This window comes from Hippocampus zosterae, chromosome 13 (assembly GCF_025434085.1).
Source record: "Hippocampus zosterae strain Florida chromosome 13, ASM2543408v3, whole genome shotgun sequence".
Lineage (NCBI taxonomy): Eukaryota > Metazoa > Chordata > Actinopteri > Syngnathiformes > Syngnathidae > Hippocampus > Hippocampus zosterae.
This window is the reverse complement of record NC_067463.1, coordinates 8,856,995-8,881,172: the sequence shown is the minus strand read 5'-3', so window position 1 is coordinate 8,881,172 and position 24,178 is coordinate 8,856,995. Positions and strand designations below refer to the sequence as shown.

The window sequence follows — 24,178 nt, the reverse complement described above, 5'->3', positions numbered from 1 at the left end:
ACATCCCTCTTGCGCGTCATCGTCATACACCGCCACGCATGTGCTGCCAAGAGAAAGAGAGCACGAAAGGGGGGGGGGGGGGTCGGCAGGCGCTGTCCTACTCGTTTGCTCCCCATCCAACCTGGGGCATGTACAGAGGACGACAAAACTCCTCACATCACTCATCCTCCAAAAGCCAAATTTAGAAGCTGATCTCTGTACGCTCATGACTGTTTCCATGAGGAAATAGACGTCCTGCGTGTTGTTTATTGGCTCCACAATCCTTCTTTTTTTGGTGCCATTGTGGCAGATTTATACAAAATCTGGAATTCATTTTGATGAGACATTTTCCTAATTGAACATGACGTACCATTAAATGTAAGCCCAAACGCAATTCAGAAACCAAGCGCACATCATCTGCGCAATCAAGGATAATGAGGTCTGATTGTGTCACTATTTTCCAATCAGAAGTTCCACCTGACTGATGACAGATGCATAATGCTACATCTTGGGTCTAAACCTAGGTTGGCTCACTTAGCAGAAAGATCCCCCCGCCCCCTCCAAAAATAATCAACCCACCCCAGCACAAAGAGCCACACATGAAACGGATGACCGTTCGAACCAAAACTCAGTCACACTGGGAAACAATTTTGCTAGCTTCAAAAAGAGTGGCAACTGTCTGACAGTGTCTCAAGTTGCATCCCATTGTGCCATACCATCGTTCTGTGACAGATACAGAACCTTTTGCAATGGAAACACACACACACACCACACACAAATAAAGCAGACAGTAAAGAAGACTCTCCACACTGCATCATTGCCAACGGTACATTCAAAGTTATAAATATGGTCAAGTATTATTGTAAAACACAATAAACAACAAAACAATACCGTATTGGCCCAAATATCAGACGACCCTGATGATAAGACGACCCCCTCTTTTTCAAGAGTCAAGTTTTAAAAAAGACTTTTTGAACACCAAATTAATTTTTATACAGAAAATAATTACAGTACATCTGAAACAAATGATTCTAACAATATATTTGAGATAAAAAGCATGTTATTTTGCCTAATATCTGAACATTTTAATATGTAAACTTATGTGCAATCATTTCATAATTGAATGGCTTCTGGTGTTTGCAATGTAAATTACATCATAACTTCTCCCTAGCTGCCGGTTTACCTGGCCGATCTTCGTCCCACTTTGCTCCAGATTGTCACTACGTTTCTCCATTTTCTGTTATCTCTTCTATTATATTCTTCTGTTTTCTTTCTTACCGCTATTTTTTTTCTTGTTCGTGCTACAGCTCTTTATTTTTATTCTTCGTGACAGGGGTTCACTTGGGCCTGGGGAGTCAAGTTCAGCATTCGCTTCAATGATATCTGGCGCCATCGAGCGTCCTGAATGGGTAAAACGCCGTCTTATATTCGGGCCAATACGGTAGTATTAGTGCAACTTTGCAGCCGGTCTCCTTTACACTTAAAACGCGGACACATATTTGCATTTTTGTGTTGGCTGTTCCATCTGTCACTCACTCTCAGTCCAAATTTTGAACCAACCAAACGTCAGCCACTCATAAAAACAATCTGCTCAACCCCACGCACCCTGTGACAGTTGTTTTCATTTCAGGCGCCGCGATCATCCTACGCCAGGCCTTAGTGTAGACTCGAGCCACATATTAGGCAACAAGTCTTCAATATTATAACAATATGACAAATATATGTTCCTCATGGGCAACATCCTTTGTGTAAATGCTGAAGCAGAACGCAAGATAATCAAAAGCAGCCTTTTCGCAGATTCCGAACAAGTGAAGACGTTTCGAGGGCTCACAAAGTCAGCAGGGCGAAGAAAGGCCACATCGTTGTTCATGTTGAGTCAGCAGCTGGCACCGTGTCCAGTCTACGCCGAAGGCCAATGAACCAATGCTGGGAAACATACAAAATTAGAACCAACTCATGACCCTGTAACTTGTTACACACACACACACACACACACACACACACACACAGGCCATGTACGCTCACACAGCGCACCTAATCAAATCCAGTTGGGGGAAAAAAATGGCATCTTTTTGAGCCACTATAGGCTCCTTTCTTCCACTTTGCTGACAACTGAAATCCCGCTATGAGGTCAGTTGGACCGTCAAGCCAGAGCATCGGTTCATCACAGTATGGCCGTGCTTCAATTGACATATATTTCTTTCGCTCCATACGGTAACCATTAGACATGAAATGCAGCTGGCAGAAGACTGCACAAAATGGGGTTTCATCAAACATCACTTATGAGATTGAGGAGGTTTATTATTGAAAAATAGGCCGGCACCATTGTGGACGTAGTCACAAGCCCAGTTTGCGTTGGTTCGCAATGATTGCTGATTGCCGTCATGTGTGGCTTTAGCCCACCCCCACTTCCCACCTTCCAAAAAACAGGCAATGCCTGGTTGAAATCATTGTCAGACTTTTTTTATCCCTGAAAACAACAATCCTAATGACTTTCCAAGATAGTTGAACCAAAACACTTAAGGAAGCTAAGGTCAAAAGGTCAATGAGCATTTAATAAAGGAAAAAAACAACTTTTTAGCCTTGAATGGTAATGCTAGCAATCCAGCAAATCATTCCCAAGTTTCAGGATTTTAAAGCAGTGTTCGCAACCTTTCTTGAATCAAGGCACACATATTTCTCATTGGAAAAATTCTTATTGCACACCACAAAAAACTGCCATCCAGTGTAACTGTTCTGCCTGTCGCTATTATGTTGCTAGCATAGCTAATTAACTAAAGCTTCATTATTTATAGTCAACAAATGTTTTTTTGAACCAATCAAGTGAAATTGGACAATTTCCCGAGGCCCGGCTGATGATTTTGTCAAGGCACACTGGTTAGGAACTTGTTTACAAGCGCAAGGTCTATTCTTCCATTCCAGCCCTGTTGGTGCATGTCATCCCGATGGATTCGATTGCTCACTGTCCACACTTGGGCCCCAATGCAAGTCGACTGTAACATGAAAAAGTGAACATCTGTATTCATAACTGCCCCTTCATCATGATGCTCACCAAATTTAAAACTGGATCCTTGCTTGTCACACGGGACGCCCAAGTCTCGTGAACATCAGTTGCATAATTTCTCAGACAATAAACTATCCAATGAACAGTAATTGAAACAATATTTCCCAATTTGTGCAGAGGAGATTATGCGTAATCATGAGCACATCACAATGGCAAAGAGGCGACCCATTTGTAATTAAAAGCCCATCCACGCCGACTATTTTGTGAGCCCAACTCCAAAGTCTTGCTTGTGCCCCAAAAATTGCCACATCAGCACGAGGCCACACCGCCTTCACCTCCAGCTCTGCAAATGTGCCCAAAAGTGAAGGAGGGATGAAGTTGGAAAAAGAAAAGGAAGAAAGAGAGAGTTCCTGCGGTTACTCATGACTTCGGTGCTCTATAATTAGCATGCCAAGCTCCTGATGTCCAAATCCACCACTTGTGGGTTGCAAGTGGACAATCTACACACATGCAAAAACACACACAGACGCACACACAAAAACTGCAGTTCGACACACGTGCCTGGAACACCCTCTCTTTCTCTCTCTCACACACACACACGTGCAGTGATCCCTGCTCATGTGGAGTTTGGCTGTGGAGCACGTCCAAAATGGATGGTTTGATGAGCGTGACAAGGAAGCGAATGAAATGCTGCGACCTTGGCAGAGACCGCATCGGAACCCAACTGAATATGTGAGGGAGAATTGGGGGGTGGGTGTGGGGTGAGAAGATGAGCAGGGGGGGATAGTCCAATGTGTATGACGCATTCGAAATATATGCAAATGTCACAGTAAGACACTAGGTGTTGGGTTTCTGGACAGATGTTTCTCCTGCACTGCCTAGTTCGAGGGTCACAGCTCAGCGAAATCTAGTTTAATTGCTTTTTTAAGCCTGAGGGAGTGATTTTTTTTTTGTGTTCCCGATAATGGCTTTGTTTCCGGACCACCACGATGTCTGTTTGCATGCCAGCATTTTCATGTCAGGTGTTCTTTCTCAAGCACCTTTGGCTTTTGGACTACCAGGTTTTTATGAAGGGGTGACAATTGGTCCTGCCTGTCATGCTTGTAAAAAAAAAAAAAGGCTCTCTTGGAATCATGGTTATCAGAGGTTTTTTTTTTTTTTCAACAAACCACAAGCTCTGCAATTTTAGTAAACGTGTGTATCCTGGTAAAATTGTGTGTTTCTTAAAAATGGAATTAGAAGTACAAGGTGGGATGATTTTTCACAAATTTCTTTTGTGTTTTTTTTAAGTCAACAACTTAGATTTTCATAATACTTTTTTGCTGTTTACTTATGTATATGTGTGATCTGTAGCATCATTGCTGGAACAGAATTTGAAATGCAATGAAAAAAGAATGACATTGAGAAAAAGTGATGTGGTTTTCCTGGTATAGTGATTGATGTCCTTGGTTTTTTTTTCCGATTTCGAAATAATAAGGCTAAATTTCTTGTTGCCACTAATGTGGATCAACTTGAATACCTCTGAGAAACAGTACAAATTTATGTCAGTTTCAAATCCGGCATTACGAGCTTGCCAAAGACGGATCACGATATTTCCAATGAATGTTCGGATCCACCGTATCTGAATGTATGTGCTTATCTTAATCTTCATGAGACTGTTTTTAGTCACGTGTGCAGTTTTTTTTTCATGATTCCCAGAGATGAACTCATGACCTTATTCTTTTCAACAGCCATATATTCTACACTTCATTCTTCGACCTTCTTGTCGATTGTTTGCCTCTTGCCTTTGTCTTCTCGAGAGGAATTTGGCTGCTGCTGACATCCTCGCTTAGTGCCTCCTTTTCCGTATTTGCCCGTGGGACACACTAAACTGCAAGTCCACTGTCTGATCTGAAGTTTCTGTCCGGACAACTGCACGTGATGCAAAAGATACAAATTTGTGCAGAGCCCTTCGATCCCCCAAGGCGTTTATACGGAAGAAGCCCGGAAGAAGACAAACACACCAACTGAAAGGGTGAGATGTTGTGATGCTCACAACTCCGTACAGCCTGCATTTCAGATGATGTTAATTGGGGCAAAAACTAAAACGCAGAGTAACAAGGACGCTCTCGTTTTAATGGCATCTGCGTGTAACATCAGGTGTTTTGTCTAATGAGCAAAGTCCTTCACGACTGGCCGGCTGCTCGTCACGTTAAGCAGCAGCGACGTTGCCCCCGTTTACATCCTTATGTTATTTACGCGGACGCTTTTTTTTAAACGCTGAACCGCCATTGTCCACCCACTCTATTTTTAGGCATGATGACGCATGAAGTCATCCTCACATTTTCACGCAAGCGCACTCATCCGGAAAGATATGCGAGACTTTTCATCACGGATTGAGAGGGATTTTCCAATGCGTGGAGTGTTTCAAATAGCAGTCAGCACATCTGCCTCGCTGTTCAGATGTTCGTGGTTTGAATCTTTGTTCCAATCTTCCCCAGTGTGGAATTTGCATGTTGTCATGCTTGTGTGGAAAACATGCAACTTTGGTTCATTGAAGACTCATTTATAGGTGTGAATGTGAGTGTGAAGCGTTTGTCTAGTGCCTGGCAATTTACCGTATTTTCCGGACTATAAAACACAGTTTTTTTCATAGTTAGGCCGGGGGTGCGATTTATACTCTGGAGTGATTTATGTGTGAAATTATTAACACATGATTATGTCATTTCACATTAAACCACAAGAGGGCGCTCTCGGCCAGTGTTGATAAATTGACGATGAGTCTGACGTAAGCGACGTAGAAGAGGAAGCGGCGTATCGTCTACCTCCCGAGTTAGGTGAGTTGTTTAAAATTGACACTGAGGATGTAGATTTCATTGGATTTAGTGATTTGGAGTGAAACTGATAGTTTGGTAAAATTGTTCGCATGTTCTTTATGCTAGAGTTATCTGACTAACTCTTAATATGTTACGTCGTTACTGACATTACCAGGCATGTCAGTCATGTAATGTTAGTATACCGTACACCAGGCGTGTCCAAAGTCCGGCCCGCGGGCCGGATTTGGCCCGCGGTCGAATTTCATCCGGCCCTCGGCCCCTGTCATAAAATCAGTGCCGTCTGGCCCGCAGTTTGGGCGCAATGGAACACGTGTTGCATTGACTGAGGTCTCGTAGACTGATGAGTGATGTTTCATAGAGTACTGCTTCCCTCTAGTGGCTAAATGAGTAATAGCATTCACTAAATGAGTAATAGCATTTAGACACTAGAGGGCATCACTCACGAGTTAACAAGACATCACTCCGTGTTTATATTGACTGATATGTCATATTTCAAATGATCCTTGCAGTTGTGGATATGTGTATTGCTTGTTCATTTCCCTATTGTTCGAGTCAAAGGTTTTGTGACTATTGAAAAGTCACGGTGATACATTTTATGTTTCAAATCAATCAATTTGCACTCAGGAGACTTCTGTTTAAGAAAAAGTCAAGTGAATAAGCAGTTGCATGTGATATACCTGTTTCAAATGAACCAAAAGAAATTCTTAAGATTGTTGAAATTAAAATAAAAATGGAAATGTGAAACAGACTGGCTTACTAAAATTTGTTGAACAATAGTGTTGTTCAATGTAAAGAATGTCAGCCAAGGTCGGCCCCCCGACATTTTACCACATAAAATCTGGCCCCCTTGGCAAAAAGTTTGGACACCCCTGCCGTACACTTATTCAGCCTGTTGTTCTCCATTTTTTTTATTGCCTTTCAAGATGACACGTATGTCAAAAATGCGACTTATACATTATATATATATATATATATATATATATATATATACACGTATGTTTTTTTTTCCTTCTTAATTATGCACTTTTTGGCTTGTACAATTTATAATCGGGAGCGACATAATCCGAAAAATACGGTACTGGTGACCAATCCAGGGTATAGCCCCACTTCTCAACATCAGCTGGGATAGGCTCCAGCTCAGTGAGGGAAAGCACAATAGAAAATGGATGATTCATAGCCCAGCATTAATCATATTATCTTAATAAGGGCTTGAGCAAATACAATGTGGCGTTTCCTGCAGTGTGCCGGAGAGGATTGAGATAATAGCTGAGCAAAAGGTTATCAAGTGGGTATGAATTCAACTTTTTGCTGGGATGTAAAGTCAAGAATCTCCAGCGGGCCTCCTATGAGTTGCGAACACAATGAGCTTTTTGAACTCGCCCCCTACTCAAACTGAATGATAAAAGCAGTTTAATCCCAGCAGATGAGCTCAAGCACGGGAGGTTAAGGTGATAAGAAAAATGACAGGACCCGCAAAAAGGTTTGGCAGCTGGACTCAAGATTATGAATTAAATTGCAGGGAGTGCAATTTTCGTGTGGTGGCAACCTACGGCCAATGAGTGAGTCACACTCATGAGAATGCAGACATTGTGGAAGAGAAATAAAGAGCTGTATTGACTCCCCCTCGTCTGCTACTGCTTTGTGGGAGTGTGTTGGAGGGCTTTCTTGAATTTGCATGTCCTTTTTCCTCACGGTTGTTGATTTCTACATTTATTCCTCTGAGTATCGAGGCGCTGTGGTGCTGCTGTGTTGGCTAGCAAAAGAGTTCAAAGGGGCTGGTCAATTATTTAATGTGCCTGCGTGTTTACAGTGTCTGTGAACTGACACAACTATAATTTCAACTTTTTATAATTATACACAAACAGTATTATCTCTAATTACATTTTTATTTGACATATCACGGTTAAATTGAACGGCGGCATGGTGGGCAACAGGTTAGCACGTCGGCCTCACGGCCCCGAGATGCAGGGTTCTATTCCGGCTTTGGCCTTCCTGTGTGGAGTTTGCATGTTTTTGGAATGCGGGAGGAAACCGGAGTACCCGGAGAAAACCTACGCAGGCCCAGGGAGAACATGCAAACTCCACACAGGGAGGCCGGAGGTGGAATTGAACCCGGTACCTCTACACTATGAGGTTGACGCACTAACCACTCCAGTGGCCGTTATCTTTGTCACGTTCCGTGCCTGCCTGCAGGGGGCGGGCTTTCTTTTCCCCGACTGCACACCTGTTGTTAATTTCGGGCTGATCACCTGCCTTTATTAAGCGACTCCGGCAGTCATCTCACTGCCGGAGAATTCCATGCCGTGCCATATTGCTCCCGCGCTCGATCTCGCTATTGTCAATTGACCAGTTGCCTTTTTGCCTTACGGCCGTTATTCGCGTTTTGCTCCTAGACTTTGTATTGCTCTTATTTCCGCCAAATTCAGGTCCTCCTCGCGTCGTGTTGTTTTCCGCGAGCGTTTTCTGTTAGAGTACCCTTCTTGTTATTTCCTGGTCCTTATTTGACCAGCGTTTTGTGTTACCGTTTTTCCCTGTCGGGCTCTTTCTGTTCTTTTGTCATTAAAGACACTTTTTTCGTTGACAAGATTTTTTCGTTGTCTGTTCTCCGGGGATCCAACCTTTATTTCATTTGTTCTGCACGAAGCGATAGCTATCGCTTCGGACAGAACGTGACAATCTTACAATATTATATTACATTACATGACATCAACATTATATTACCTGAGCCAAAGTCACACAGCAGTACAGCGAACCGAGTTGATTTTCCATCCAAATCTCTTTTCACTGTCACCACATTATTTTGCTCCAGTGTTCATTTGAACCTGCAGGTCAATATCAAGAACACTCCCCCTGAAAAGTGGAATAAATCCACATAACATGCTCCCCTGGGCAAAAGTCCAACACAAAGGAGTGTATTGAAAGCTGAGGACAGGCCATGAGAAGATATAACAGTGGACCGTGATCTCTCATGCGTAGGAAGTTGTAAAGGGGGAATCAAAAAAGCAAAAGAAACGCGGTGCATTCAGTCGACAAGTCTCCTTGTTTATTCAGGGTCGCTGCAATTGAAAGTGGAGAATAACACGAGTCCATTAGGTTCATCAAGTCAAACCAGGTCCCGCCGTCAACATCCTCTCCGAAAACACATCATGGCATCGTTTCATTAGTGGTTGAGGGAAGCAAGTACCGGTAAGATTTAGGGAGATTTTTAATTTCTAAAAAGAGGAGAATACAATTTATCCATGTGTTGAAAGGACACTTGTTTGATCCTCACATTTAGTTTTTTGGTTTACATCCTTCCTTGATGTATGCCTAGCAACAAATGATCCTGCAAGTCACAAATTACTCCAAAAAATAATAAAAGCATTTATTTTCACATTTATTTTCTGGAAAAAAAACCCAACAGATTTATGAATAAATGCAGTTAATTATATTTCATGCATTTATGAAAGCAGAATGAAAACTTTGAGAAAAACAACAGAATTTAAAAATGTAGGTCTTTTCAAATCACACTCAATTTACGTTAAAAAAGTTTGAGATTAAAATAAGATTAATTAAACTAACTCAACTGACATGTATATTCATTTAGTTTTTAAAGTTTGAAAATTGGCTTTCAAAACAACAAGAATACATATTTTTTCCCTTGCCTTTCAAAACAACGGAAACACATTCCAGCCAAAATAAAGTACACTGTGATGTCAAAATGGCCACCCCCTGAGATGGATAAAAACAGGTGGATTTTATTGCTTAATTTATCTTCCACAAATGCAATATTAATTTTAAAAAATCATTTTCAAAACATGTTTAGACTATTGGGTTGCATAGAACATATCTAAAAGGTTTGATTTTTGTTACTTGACTTCACCTCTAAGAAATTTAACAAAACAAATGTTTATAAAACTTTTAAAAGGCATCTCGATTTGGACTTCATAAGTCGAGTAAATTGAGTGCCTATATCTAAAGAAGAACCAAGTTGTGCTCTTTAAGACTTATCTTGAAAGAATATTTGACACCTTCCGGTGAAGATGAGGTGCGTGCAACCTCCTCAGAGGACTTCACAGTGCGCTTCTAACCTCTGGTCTCATGCTTCCTCTTTGCCACAATCAAGCGTGTGATACAAACGATCAAAGTGCACATCGAAGTTAACTCAAACACTATTTTCGCTTCTTCTCCTTCCAGCCGACAGCTAGTGATACGTCTCCTAAAAGGAATCCCAAAACTCACCACCTCTCTGACATTCTTTTTCCCCCTAAAAAGGTCAAGAGCGGATTCCTTGCGGCGCCGCGCTGCTGCCGTCTATTTGCATGTGACTAACCACCAAACGTGCATGAATGACTGAGCAATATTCTCTGGGCCTGGATTTCACTGTGTCCTCTTTGCGTCACAGAATCTGCTTGTGCCCGTTTCATCCGGAGCGATGCCGTTTATTCCCCCCGCCCCCACTCCCAGGAGTCTCTCTTGTGTTGTTCCCAAATGTTGGAAACGTGTACATGCAGATGGGACCAGAAGAGAGGTTGTTGTGGAACATGCGCACACATACACAGGAGCTGACAAATTAATGTTAAATCACTTGACGTTCGCAATTTATGTTGTTTGGCTTGGTCAAACTTACAGTGATAAAAAAACACCCCCCCCCCCTGCAGGTCAAAATAATGCATCTGCACATATATTAGGTAGATTTCGGTGGTGATTGTTCTTGAGCCTCTTTTTTGGAGCAATTGCTTCTTTTTGGGAGCAATTGCTTACTACTTGCCAGAGCGCTGCTTAAGATAAGAAAACCTTTATTCGTCTCACAATGGAAAACAATTCCTAATTCACAGCAGCAAAGTTATGAACTGCTGGAAAGGCAGCCACTCTCACGGCGCCAGCTTGAAGTAAAAATAACAAAATAATACAACACAACACATAAGACACAGACAGTTGTGCAATCTTAACCACTTTTCTGCATCCCCTTTGTTGTATGAAGTAGTTATAGATGAAAGAGGAGAGGATCAAAGTGGTTTTTCACTAGTGGATCAGGGATACAATAGTTTCATTGCAATTTTCATGCTGAAAATTATTGTAAAGCATGTTGAGTCCAGTGCCACATACACCACACTCAAATAACAAGGGTGTGCTCACAAATCAGAGCATCAAAATAAAAACAAAAAATACACACAGGTGAGGATAAGCAGTTTGGAGAATGAATGAAAGAAAAATGACGGCACTCAAAAAACACCCAATTAGACTCACTCTAATCTCATGGCACCACTGTACTGGATTTGATCATTTTTGTCAATATGCTCTGCCCACAAAAGCTTTTTTTTTGGGGGGGGGGGGGTAGATAATGTTACTAAACTCTATTGTCTTACTTACAAATTCGTAAGAATACCTAAACTACTCGCAGTATAATGATTTAGCTTTTGAAATTTGAAACAGCCGAGGATTTGAAGGAAATGCTACATTCAAAGCCAATGATGACTACAAAACAAAAAAGAATTAGCCTATGCAGAAATACTGTTTTTCACATGATATAAGACACATTTAAAGTTGATTAGACCAGGTAAACTTTGAAATCTTTTGCCATAAATGCTGTGTTAGTGTGTGCATGTGTCCTTGATTATTATGATTGCCTATATGACACACAGTCCAAAAACTGCCATGCAAAATAGCAGAACACTGTGAGAGCACAATGGGGACAGAGCCCCAAGGGGCCAGTGCATCCACAGCGAGAAAAAAAGGTCATCTGAGATGAACATCTGACTTTAAAAGCCAGAGGACCTAGAGGTGCACCCTAGGGTGCTTGATGCACAACTGTGCTCCAAAACTGTCCCAAAAGAGATACGCTGACTGAAACAAACTTCTCAGAGGCTTTATTATAGACCACAATCTGCTATTGGAAAAGAGAAAAACCTCAATCATCACAAAGACTGCAGGTCAGTTGCAAATGTCCTTACCTGGATTTGGAGTTTTCTTCATGCTGCCTGTGTTCTCTTGCACGTGTTAAGCAGAGGGATAAATCTTGCTCACTTTCCCGTGTAATTGGAGTGCGACTCCGTGCGGCACACTGGAAAGGATGCGTGGCGTGATTGGCTGCGTAGTGAGGATGCTGAGATGCAAGACATCACGCGCCTTTAAAAGGGAGGGGGTGGGGGGAATCCCCTCCCCTCCCCCAATGACGCACACATAGGAGGTGTTAGAGGAAGACTTTCGTTCTGAAAAGCTGCAGTAGACTACAGTGATAATTATTTGGTGACCTGATCGTACAGTATGCTCATTAATTTGTTTGTTAAGGGACTTATAAGAAGGAAGGAATTTCATCTGTGCTGTATGTTACAGCACATTTGACAATAAAGTTGTATTCAATTCAATTCAATATACGAATACAGCTCTGATTTGAGATACAAGTTTCATCATAACTGAAAGCATTTGTATCGAAAATAATCTTTTATCATTGACATGTTCACTGAGATGCCTCAACCTATCAGGACATTAATAATAATAATAATAATAATAATAATAATAATAATAATAGTTGTTCTTTGCAGAGGATAAAGAACAAATGGCTGACTGCTATATTTTCTGTCTACATGTTTTACTGCACCGTGTGCTTAATCCGAGCAAAACATAATGAGATTTAGCATTAGCATTAAGCTAGGAGACCGAAAGGCTAAGATATTGCTTTAAATACACAGAGTGTAATTCTTCCACTTTTGTTTAGGTTGAAAGTAAACTTCAAAAAACGTTTTATGAAAAAATGTTCACTCTTTGCCAAACTTCTACTTTTTGTGAAGTGTTGTATTCACCGCCGCCTCACAGTAATCATACGTCAAGTCTGCATTTGCAAGGCAAACCAAATAATTAATTGTATGTATTTAAATTCGACTTTTTCAAAATATGCACTGGGTCGAGTCACTAAGTATATATATTGTTTTATGACTTTATTTAATTCCATATACATACAGCACTTTGTTTTAAAGTGCTTGAAACACAGCTGAGTTGAGTTTAGCATCTAAAGGCACCACTTAAACTTCATCTCAGGGGTGACTGTCCACCCATCAAGTTTGAAATTATCAAGTATTTTTTTTGGCCTTATCGGCCTCTTTCTGAAATACATGTATGTGCTAGTGAGCGATTCTCTTGAGAAGCATATCATTGCCACGCAAAAAAGGGCTCAGTATCATGCAATTGCATGAAATGTTTATTGGTATACTCTATCTTTTTCACATCATTTGAACTGAGGCAGCAAATGAAAAAAATATGGCATCATATCACATTTGAAGTTTTCTGGAAAAGAGGGCGGAAAAACCAATCAAACAGGAGGGGGGTTTTATGCGGGAATCCGAGTTGAATATAAATTTGTCATGTGGGCTTTTGGTGTTGAAATAACGGCTTCAGTCCGAATGGATGACTGAACAACATACGAATAAAATTGGATTCTTACCCAGTATGCGACTTCCGACGACACCGGAAACATTTTGTGAAGCAGGTTCGTATTTTTGTCGGACACGTTTCACCCCCAACCCCGTTTGATGTCCTTTTGCTGCACACTACTACTCCCTGCTGGCCCATCGAGACTTGACAATTTTTTACCTTACACTTAGCAGCGTTCATGGCGTTGGACAGCCAGAAGAGAGAGAAAGGACTTGAAATACTTGGGGGGGTAAAAAAATTAAAATACTGTGGCAAGTATTTTCAGTGCAATCATTGGCTCTTGCCATCTAAATAAAAAAACAGAATTAACTTCACCTTGATTTCATTAAGATTCATCTTCATCCCGGGTGAGAACACACGTCAATGGTTTGGCCGCGAGGAAGAGAACGTGAACTCACAATTAACAGGACCACTCAGTACTGTACTGAGAACGTTTCATTTGTGCGCATGCGCAGGACAATACCCTGTGCGATTGTGGGGAAAATGTTTTTAGCATTTAACGTTTTATTACGTTCGAACGACATATCCCAGTCAATAATATTTGCTCCACATTGGCAGTTCCACGCATTCTGTCGCATGTGGTGGTGTGAGCTGATTTTGACAAGACGTAAATCGACTGTGAATTGTGTTAATCGGAACAGACTACAACTGGGCAATACAGTACATCGATTTTGCGCACCTTGGTCACTTCACTGAAACTTCTAGAAACCCACAACTGATTTACATTGCAGTTTGCTTTTAACATCATAAATTGTACAGTTGGCAGGTTTTGTTTAAATTACATTTTACAGTACACCGACTTCATTTTGTTTAGCTGCCTTTCGTTTTCAATATCACGACATTATATTGTGGTAATTGTGCACTAGATGGCACTCTCGAGTTGCTGGATTAAAAAAAAACCCAGATCGTCAACTCGTCCGATGTTAATCATTGACGTGATATGGCATGAACATTTTAACACACAATCATCACAGTATTTTTTTAATGGTTAGCTTAACATTTTCATTCCATGCATGCATTACATTTTGTTAGGGCTTGGATGTGACCCCAATAGCACGACAACAGGCAGGTATCGTGGAAGCCAACACTTGGCGTAGTTTATTTAAGAGTCTTCACAAACTCACTCAGGGAGAAGCACGAGGAGTTCACAAGGAAATTTTCGCACAAGGAGCAAGAAGCTGCAGAAGACGGCAACAGCGTCCACTGGTGTGGTGACGGCACGAACTTGCACTGGGGATTGGGGAATGGTCTGTGAGTCAATTTGTACCAGTCCAAACGAGCAGATAGGCAACAGGTGGGTGATGAGCTGATGAGTCTCAGGTGTGAGGTGCAGAGCACCCTGGCCGAGGAGGCTGCCTGGCTGGCCCCTCCCTAACACATTTCCCACTAAAAAACAGAAAACAGGGCGGCCCGGTAGTCCAGTGGTTAGCACGTCGGCTTCACAGTGCAGAGGTACCGGGTTCGATTCCAGCTCCAGCCTCCCTGTGTGGAGTTTGCATGTTCTCCCTGGGCCTGCGTGGGTTTTCTCCGGGTGCTCCGGTTTCCTCCCAAATTCCAAAAACATGCATGGCAGGCTGATTGAACACTCTAAATTGTCCCTAGGTGTGAGTGTGAGTGCGAATGGTTGTTCGTCTCTGTGTGCCCTGCGATTGGCTGGCAACCGTTTCAGGGTGTCCCCCGCCTACTGCCCGGAGACAGCTGGGATCGGCTCCAGCACCCCCCGCGACCCTCGTGAGGATCAAGCGAATGAATGAATGAACAGAAAACAGCCGCATTTTCCATTTATTATATAATTTGCATTGAATTGTGCATATAAAATCAACAAAAAAAACATAGGAACAAATAAACATGATGCGAAAAAAAACAGGTGAAAAAAAAATAAAATGCCATACAAACAAAACGATACAGGGAAACTCCGGTGTTATATGTGACTTTAATGATTAACCATTTTGTCCTGCAGTTGAATTGTCTACTTTTGTACATGCTGAATAAAAGCTGTGAATGTTGCACAAGATATGACGAGAGTCAACGTGAAGGCTTCAATTTAAAAAAAAAAAATGTAAAAAAATGGAAATGGAGCTACAACAAGATTGGTTTGTTTTCCTGCAAATGGGCGCCATATGTTGGTGGTGCTTTTGCTGTGAGAATTAATAAAACACTGAAATACAATCAGGATCATGGAAATTCTTGACCCCTTGAGTGGTCTTGAATGCAGATTGGACCCCGACACTTGCAGCCGTTTACTTTGCTTGCTTTCCGAATTGTGCTCCATCTAAAATAGAGTCATAAAATGCCAAGCTTTGATTCCCAACAAAATGGTCGTAAAGAAGGAATCAATAGTGTTTGAAAGGAGCTTTCTTTTTCGTCTGTGTAGCATCTGGTGCGACAGTAATCTAGAAAGTGAAAGGGAATTCAAATCACACATGCTCGAAAACACACACACACACACACACACACACACACACACACACACACACACACACACACACACACACACACACACATTTCATGCCTGCTACTGAACAACAAATAGTTGAACAAGGGTGCTACACCAGCTGCCTGCGTGTCATGTATATTGATTCATCACAGTCAGGGAAAATACTCCCCATTTCCGGAGTTAGGTTGAAAGTTTCTAACTTACTCATCAGCCAGAGTATGTTTGCTACTCTCTGTGTGTGGATAAACAATCATTCCACTGGCATTGAGTCAACAAAGGAGCATAGTGGTGAGTGTTTTAATTATGAAAAAGAGTGTATCACAGGATCAGGTGGACGCCGCACGTCCTAATGCTCAGAACGAATTTACAACAGCAGGACTAAAAACATCACAGTTGGTCCGTGACTATTTTTTTTTCTCCAATGTGCTTGTCCATTGCCTTGGCATTTGTGTTTGGGTGACATTTGAAACATCTAAAGCAGGGTTGGTTGTTAAAAAAAATTAAAAATCACAGTTTATTTTTCAAAAGCATTCGGCCTTACAATTTAGCTGTACAAGCCACAGATTGCTTACGTTGCATCCTTTTTGTCTTTTACCCATCCAGCCGCAATTTAAAGTATCGGTAGCTTATAATTCATGCAGTGATTTGATAAGTCGCAGCTGAGCTGAAAAATCACTTTCACCCTGCACAACTCATTGAGTGCAAACAGCAGCCATGGTGGCGAAGGAATGATGACTCGTGATTTCTGGCGGTAGGTCAGTGGAGACAAGCTACGCGGCATCTCCTAACAAAAAGAGATATATGCATGAAATATGTCATCCTTGCCAAGCTAGTGATGATGTCGACGTTTATGTGCGATAAATACCTGACACGTTGGTCTCTTGGTATTCAGGGCTCACCAGAAGTTGATGCTGTGGACTACCTTTACGGAGGAACATGAGGAACACGTTAGAATAAGCGAAAGTGTTTTACTTAAAAGCATTGAAATGATTAGCGCATCAGCAAAACTCCGATGAAACCCGATCAACAATCCTGATCATTTGAATCCGATGTGAAAAAAAAAATCTAAATCGCGCATGACATTGACCTTGAGGACCAGAGTTGCGCCCCCCTTGACTTCAAGAGTCACACCTGCACAGGCTCACCTTGCTCTGGATCTGCTCCAGGTTGAGGAGCCCGATCTCCTGAAACAATAAGAAAATCATGCTATTGAGAATATAACAACATTTTGAGATGTAAATTGGACTAAATGGAGAAAATACATATCCAGAATAAATGAATTACATCAAACCACAGACAGGAAATGGGACTGAACTACTTCCCACTCCAATACCTTCAAAAGTAAATTGGACAAACTGAAAAAACATACGCTAACCCAGGATGGACACTGGACAGGACAGAATACTCCCCAACCCAAACATTGTTGGAGAAATTTTATCCTGGGAAAGTAAACTCGACAAACCCTGAATAGAACCTAACCTGGGGATGTAAACCAGATTTAACAAGAGAGATTTTCCCTACTCTGGGATTGATATAGTCGTCTTCTTCTTCCATTAACTCTTAACTCAGAGTACAACCAAAATATAGTGTCACATGATCCAAATCCTGGGATTAAACCTTGAAGGCAAGTCCAAACCTTGGAGTGTCAACTGGACTAACTCAGAATATAAAATGAAAGCTAACCCAAGACGGAAAGAATCACCCCAATTTAAGCCCGTGGGTGTATTTCAGGTTCTTGTGGGCTGCAGCACTCGGGATTTCACTGTTAATAATTAAATGTGACACAACCTAACCAAAGTTTGAAGCGTGCTTGAACTCGTACGGAATGAGAGGGGGAAATTCTCTCCGTGATTACAACATGAGCTAACTTGCTAACTTCCTCCCGAAACTTTGTTCACGTGACTTTATTTTTGGGCCGAACTAGGAATCCCAATAGAATCACCGTAGCAATGTCGTAAAAGGCCATGTCTGAATCACAAAGGCTGTCATTTTGAAGGAAAAAAAAAAAAGATCCACTTCGGTCGGCCGGTAGGATTGATTTATTTACTTTTTTAAAAATATTTAGTTTCTTGTACAATGTCTCGACAATTTCAGTGCTTGAAAATTGCAGTCCGTGTTTTTACATATCATCGTTTCATTTAACGGCGCCACGGTGGTCGACTATTTAGCGCAGGCATGTCCAAAGTCCGGCCCGCGGGCCAAATCCGGCCCGCGGTCGAATTTCATCCGGCCCTCGGCCCCTGTCATAAAATCAGTGGCGTCTGGCCCGCAGGTTGGGCGCAATGGAACACGTGTTGCATTGACTGAGGTCTCGTAGACTGGTGAGTGATGTTTCATAGAGTACTGCTTCCCTCTAGTGGCTAAATGAGTAATAGCATTCACTAAATGAGTACGGTAATATCATTTAGACACTAGAGGGCATCACTCACGAGTTAACAAGACATCACTCCGTGTTTATATTGACTGATATGTCATATTTCAAATTCCTGTTTCAAATGAACCAAAAGAAATTCTTAAGATTGTTGAAATTAAAATAAAAATGGAAATGTGAAACAGACTGGCTTACTAAAATTTGTTGAACAATATTGTTGTTCAATGTAAAGAATGTCAGCCAAGGTCGGCCCCCCGACATTTTACCACATAAAATCTGGCCCCCTTGGCAAAAAGTTTGGACACCCCTGTACTTAGCTAATATAGAACTTATAATGATGCCTAGTGTAAAAAAAATGTTGCAAAATGACTTGCCATAATGGACAAAAGATGTACGAGCGTGGACAAGTAATGGTCGGAAGTGGTCCGTTTCATGACCAATGCGCCTACCTTTATTTTCGAGGTAACACCGGAAGTGACATATTCTCTTCCACAAACTTGTCATCAGAACACGCGTAGATCGAAGGCAGGTTGTTGAAGAAGCAGCCCTTTGGACGAACGAAGATGAGGCGGTGAAATACAAGGCATTGAACTCGCGTATATTCATTCCGTCCTGTTTTTATTCCGACTACTGTGAAAATGACGACCACGACGACATATCAAGGGATGGAGCCCGGTGCTAAAAACAGCTCCAGGTAAAAAAAAAGACATCTGCGTGCTTTCATCCCTAGGTTAGCCACCATTATGCGGTTAACCAGCCAGACTAGCATCAGTTGAACGGCCTCTTATTTTGAACCCTTTGCCAGAATGTTTTTAATCACATGGAAATTATGAACGTAGTCCTGCTGTTGATATAAAGGCCCCATTAAACGCGCCAATTTTTTGTTAACGTAGCAAGCACATGTCCCTTTGTACACCTTGCAGTCAGCTAGCCGTTGATGAAATAGATCAGCATATTTCGACGACATCATTCATCCATCCGTCCGACCGATTTACCGTTCTGTCCGTTCCCATTAAATCCGAAACATACAAACAAAAATAGCCAAATTGCCTGATTCGGTGCGTGGGATGTGTTCCAGTAGGGTGGGGCCACTCGTGTGGGCTTCCCCATCACTCGAGAGGCAACAAAGAGCATACTGTCCAATTTGGAAGCTGAAACGAACATTATGACAAATTAAACCATCAGTTTATTCATTCCATTTCGTTTTTGAATATCTATTATTTGTGTGTACAATTGACATGAATACATATACATTACATGATATTAGGTGCGCGTGTAAAAAAAAATCAAAGATTAATAATTCATGTAACGGCGTTAGACGCATATTTGAGATACGCTTTCAGTGATGGAAAATGTCACTGGTGTGTGATGAATATTTACAATATGAATCCTTAAAACTGGTGAAGATGCACCGATTTCTTACTGTTGTGGCTCCTTGGAAAGTTATTTTTCATTGGTGTCAATGGTTTGAGAAGAAACCAAACAAACCTTTCCTGAAAGCTGTTGCAGTTTGGATCTTGTACTTGGAAAACAAACAACCCCCATTCCCTAAATAGACACTCCTAATGACAAATGGTTTGACTCTAGCTGTAATACACTTTATATTTCCACAAGATGGTACTGTTTGCATTTACTACACTCTTCGGATACCTGCATGAAATTCTTACAGAGTGTGACTGGCCAGAAAAAAAGCGCATAAAGTTGGAGTTTTGACAGCCATATGACATATATATATATATATATATATATATATATATATATATATATATATATATATATATATATATATAAAAAATATACAGCTAACCTTGCAGCATGTGCACACCTGGATAGACGTGTTTCAGTGCAGCTCACACAAACGACATCGTATGTGACTACAGTAATTTAGCCAAAGCTTTCACACTTGTCTCCTTCAGGCAGTCGCAAACAGAAGCCTCCTTCAAAAAAGGTGCTCTTTGCTATTGATTGACTAACCACTCCCAGCTCTTTATTTGGGTAAATGCAGTAATACGAGTGGAAATACCAAAGCAACTTACCATACATCGAATGTTATTTTTATAGCATCATAATGCAGCTATTATGCTATTTTTTTCTGCCCAGTGTAAAAAAAAACATCAGACGGGCCCTACTATATATTAATATATTTTTGGCATTTTGACTCTTCTTCCTTCATCTACGTGCACTAACATACTGCTTCATTTCCGCTTTTCAGACAACCGTACAACTTCTGTAAAAAGTGTAGCGCAGTACCTAACATTTATTCTGGTGTTTTGGGACTGCAGCGTATGATAGCGTTCTGGTTAGCATGACTTCTCTCTCTTCTCCTGTTCATTCCTCGCAGAAATGTTGGCAGGAGCAGTGTTGTAAAATAGTGCCGGCTGTCGCTTTCAGAAGTGACATGCACCCTATTCAAACCATTTCCCGATATTCCACAATGTCATTACGATGCAATATCATACGTGCGTAACTTGTAGCTAGCTATAAGATAGGAAAACATTCACTGCCCTCCAATTGACCTGGTACAACAACATCGTTCCCCCGCAGGGTTTTGCGTCCTCCCGGCGGCGCCTCCAACATTTCATTCGGCGCAGATGAGGACAAACCTCCCGCCCGCAAAGACAAGATGGCCTCCAGCGTTTTTGCCGAGCCGGAAGACCCCTACGCTAATCGAAGAAATAATCCGCCAGGTACTCTACTCTTCTTCACCCCCCTTAATTAACACAAAAAGAATAGAGCGTTCACAGATGAAATGTTCAACATCAAAACGATGAACTACGATATAGCGGGTGAAGCACCGTATTGTGTCATGTGTGAATTAGCCATGCTGTAATTGTGAGCTGTCAACCTCCTGAAAGCGTGTGTATTATGCAGAGTGTACTCCCGGTTTCCTCCTAAATGCTTGCATCAAACTCGCAACAGACACGTTACTCGTGTCACAAGTCTCTCGCTCCGCTAAGTGTGTCACACTGCTTCATGTCCTCTGTTTCCAGGTGGGAAGCCGACGGGCGTCCTGTGCGGTGAGTCGTCAGCGCCCCTTCGGAGAGGCACCGCCAATGCCGTGAACTCAGCAGACAACTCCTCATCGGTAAAGATAAGTTGCCTGGTCATGATGTGCACAGAGAAGCGCGACATGCAGACTGAGCCGGTTCAAAAGCGGAAGTACACAAGTACTTCCCTCTCGCTTTTTATCCTGTTTACACAATCTTTGGATGCTAGCTTTTAGTCTCAAGATGATTATTTAAATGGTGGGAAGAACAGATCTCTGCAGGGATGTACCCATCTGTATATTGTCTCCTTGAGCACGCTTGCAATAAATTCACGGATAGAAACATTCAAACAGGAAGTGAAATCCACAAGCTTCTGCTTCACTAAATTTCCGTTTGTTTACATTTGCGCCCTTGCCAAGAGTACAGGCAAGAAAATGGTGGGAGCGTTTGTGATTGAGTCAGATCATTCATGTCACATTGCAAAAATAAATCTTTTTCCATCCGCATGGTGATTCCATTTCAACAATGAAGAGTGAGCTCCTTTTTTATTTTTATTTTTTTGCCAAAAGAAGAAACAATGACCAAATGGAGCAGTCATTGACGAGACAAAAGATACTATTAGCCTTGTGACAATATAGTTCAAGGAAGAATTTCCATTCTGCTCTTTGATAACAGAATGTCCTTCTTCCTTCTAGGATGGAGACACGCCTGCATGTGACAAAGGTGAGTTATTTTTTGACCCTGTTGCTTTATCATAAAAACAAACTGGCTTTGCCTGCTGCATACACATTGTCATGTTTCTGCCTGGTAACAATAAAATTGGCGAAGGTGGAATGCTTTTGAAAAATAATCGTAATTGCAATGTGTGTGTGTGTGTGTCCAGGCGGTGACCCTGCTGAGTCGGCAGCTGCTCCCGAGCGTCAAGACGACGCCCCTCCAGCTGAGGACCCGGCAACTGGACCACCCTCCGGACGGAGGAATCCCCCCGGAGGAAAGTCCAGCCTCATACTGGGTTAAATCGGTGCCAATCGAGACCACCACCACCACCCATCCTTGCTTTGTCTTTTCCTCCTCACATCTCAATGTGGGGACCCCCACCCACCCTCCCACCCTCAACTACCTTGTAACGGTACCTGGGACCTCCTCTCTGATGTCTCTCCAGTGCCAGTCCTCCTCCGCATTTCAAGTGCATTGTTTTGATACCTCCTTGTCGGAACCATTTTTGTACTGTTATTTATTTTGACAGAAGCACTTTATGTCTTTCAAAGTCAGCCCGTTTGGTCCTTATCTTCACCCCGCAGAGGCCGCAAGGGAACTCGTCACCGTACGGTAACTTCACCCCACGTTTCTTTCTAATGACACGGCACAAAATGCAGGCGACGATACAAACATCAACAGAAAGCTTTCACTTGAGAGTTTATTTTCTAATTTGAGTCATCCCCGTGTGCCTGTTTGGTCCTCAATCAGAATCACAGTTGATGAAAAACTCTCTCTGTGAAGTCTTTTTTTTCATCTATTTTGTGATAGAAACATGTTGTATTGTGACTGCATGGAATTTGAATCTTTTTACTGGTTATAGTACTTACAAAAAAAAACAAAAAACATGAGGACAACACTGTTCGCCAGTATTCCGAATCCCGGCTTTTTGTATTGTATTGGCTCACCGCCGATGTTTTACCGCTCGTAGTCACACTCTGAAGCGATGTGTGCGTCGTTTACGTTTCAAAACTCAGTCAAAGTTGGATTGTCTGCTCGTGTGTAGAGCAGCAACAGCCGCGTCCTTGCGTTACATTGCAAGCCAGCAGAATGTTGTTGGGCCTAATGTTAAACAACCCGTCCTACATTTGACAAGTGACCTTATGACACAGCTCAGCCTTTGTTTCTTCTCTAGATGTGCATTATCTCACTACATTAATGGGCAAAAGAGACTCCAAACAGCCAGAATTTTGTGTGACATCCTACCGTCATTACAACTACTCATATGTGGCATCCTGTACTTTTTTTTGGGTTACTTTTTTGTCCTCATGCTGGATGTTAAAGTCGCTTGCAGACAAATTGAATTGAAGAAATGGCACAAGAGGATAATTGACATTAAATATCAATTCAGACCATGGCTGCTTGTCTTCATTCACTTGGGGGAAACATTAATTCCTTTCAAAAAAAACGTTGCATATTTCATTTAACATTACGTTTTCTCACAATATGCTCGAACACTGCTCCCCAGCAGGCCTTACAGCTGTGCTTTCTGGAGGCGGATACAAGTCCAACACCGTTTTTAGTTACATGATTCATTTCGAAGAGTTCTACCACATCATGTTCATTCTGCAAGTTTTATTTTCCCAAAATGTTTTTTTGTCATTCCTGTACCCCATTTAATAATGCTGGTCAACAAATTTAAATGTTTTTGTCATCATAGATGCAAGTTAACTTTTCTGTCAGAATTTTTTATACTGATTTTTAATCCGCCCCACTTATGTTTTCTTCAAATTGAAAATGCAAAACATGAAAATATTAAAAATACATTTTTGAGAAAAAAGTGAATGCATTTTTTAAATCGGCGTCAAAAACACATTTAGTGACAAAGTCATCTCTGATTAAATTATTCTGTTGATCCGTGTAATTCGTATTTTTTTTATTGTGAAAAAAAGGAATAGACCTTGACAAAATGATCAATTTTGCAAGCAGTTAACATTTTTCATGTATTGAATTTGTTGGTTGTAAATTATTCATTCATTCATCTTCCGAGCCGCTTGATCCTCACTAGGGTCGCGGGGGTTGCTGGATCCTATCCCAGCTGTCTCCGGGCAGTAGGCGGGGGACACCCTGAATCGGTTGCCAGCCAATCGCAGGGCACACAGAAACAAACAACTACTTGCACTCACACTCACACCTAGGGACAGTTTAGAGCAGGGGTGTCCAAACTTTTTGCTAGGGGGGCCAGATTTTATGTGGTAAAATGTCGGGGGGCCGACCTTGGCTGACATTCTTTACATTGAACAACAATATTGTTCAACAAATTTTAGTAAGCCAGTCTGTTTCACGTTTCCATTTTTATTTTAATTTCAACAATCTTAAGAATTTCTTTTGGTTCATTTGAAACAGGTATATCACATGCAACTGCTTATTCACTTGACTTTTTCTTAAACAGAAGTCTCCTGAGTGCAAATTGATTGA

At 41.6% G+C, this 24,178-nt stretch overlaps 2 protein-coding genes and 1 long non-coding RNA gene across 3 annotated transcripts in view; 1 reads left to right on the top strand and 2 right to left on the bottom strand.

Annotated features, from left to right (window-relative positions):
- septin9b (septin 9b) overlaps positions 1 to 11,891 on the bottom strand; it is a 70,889-nt gene extending 58,998 nt beyond the window's left edge. Inside the window, exon 1 of the mRNA XM_052084088.1 lies at positions 11,733 to 11,891. Within this exon, the coding sequence (XP_051940048.1) occupies positions 11,733 to 11,754 (22 nt within the window). The 5' untranslated portion in view covers positions 11,755 to 11,891. The remainder of the gene's footprint in view (positions 1 to 11,732) is intronic.
- Positions 11,892 to 15,924: 4,033 nt separating this feature from the next.
- LOC127613197 (uncharacterized) lies at positions 15,925 to 16,954 on the bottom strand. Its single transcript, XR_007966095.1, has 3 exons — positions 16,792 to 16,954; positions 16,512 to 16,568; positions 15,925 to 16,430 (listed from the first exon to the last, which is right to left on the bottom strand). It is a non-coding gene; the product is annotated as an uncharacterized LOC127613197 (long non-coding RNA).
- A 1,555-nt stretch (positions 16,955 to 18,509) lies between these two features.
- jpt1a (Jupiter microtubule associated homolog 1a) lies at positions 18,510 to 23,117 on the top strand. Its single transcript, XM_052084136.1, has 5 exons — positions 18,510 to 18,711; positions 20,562 to 20,704; positions 21,008 to 21,102; positions 21,700 to 21,727; positions 21,888 to 23,117. The coding sequence occupies exons 1-5, from the start codon at positions 18,656 to 18,658 to the stop codon at positions 22,019 to 22,021; spliced, it is 456 nt and encodes a 151-aa protein (XP_051940096.1). The 5' UTR covers positions 18,510 to 18,655; the 3' UTR covers positions 22,022 to 23,117.
- Positions 23,118 to 24,178: the final 1,061 nt, after the last annotated feature.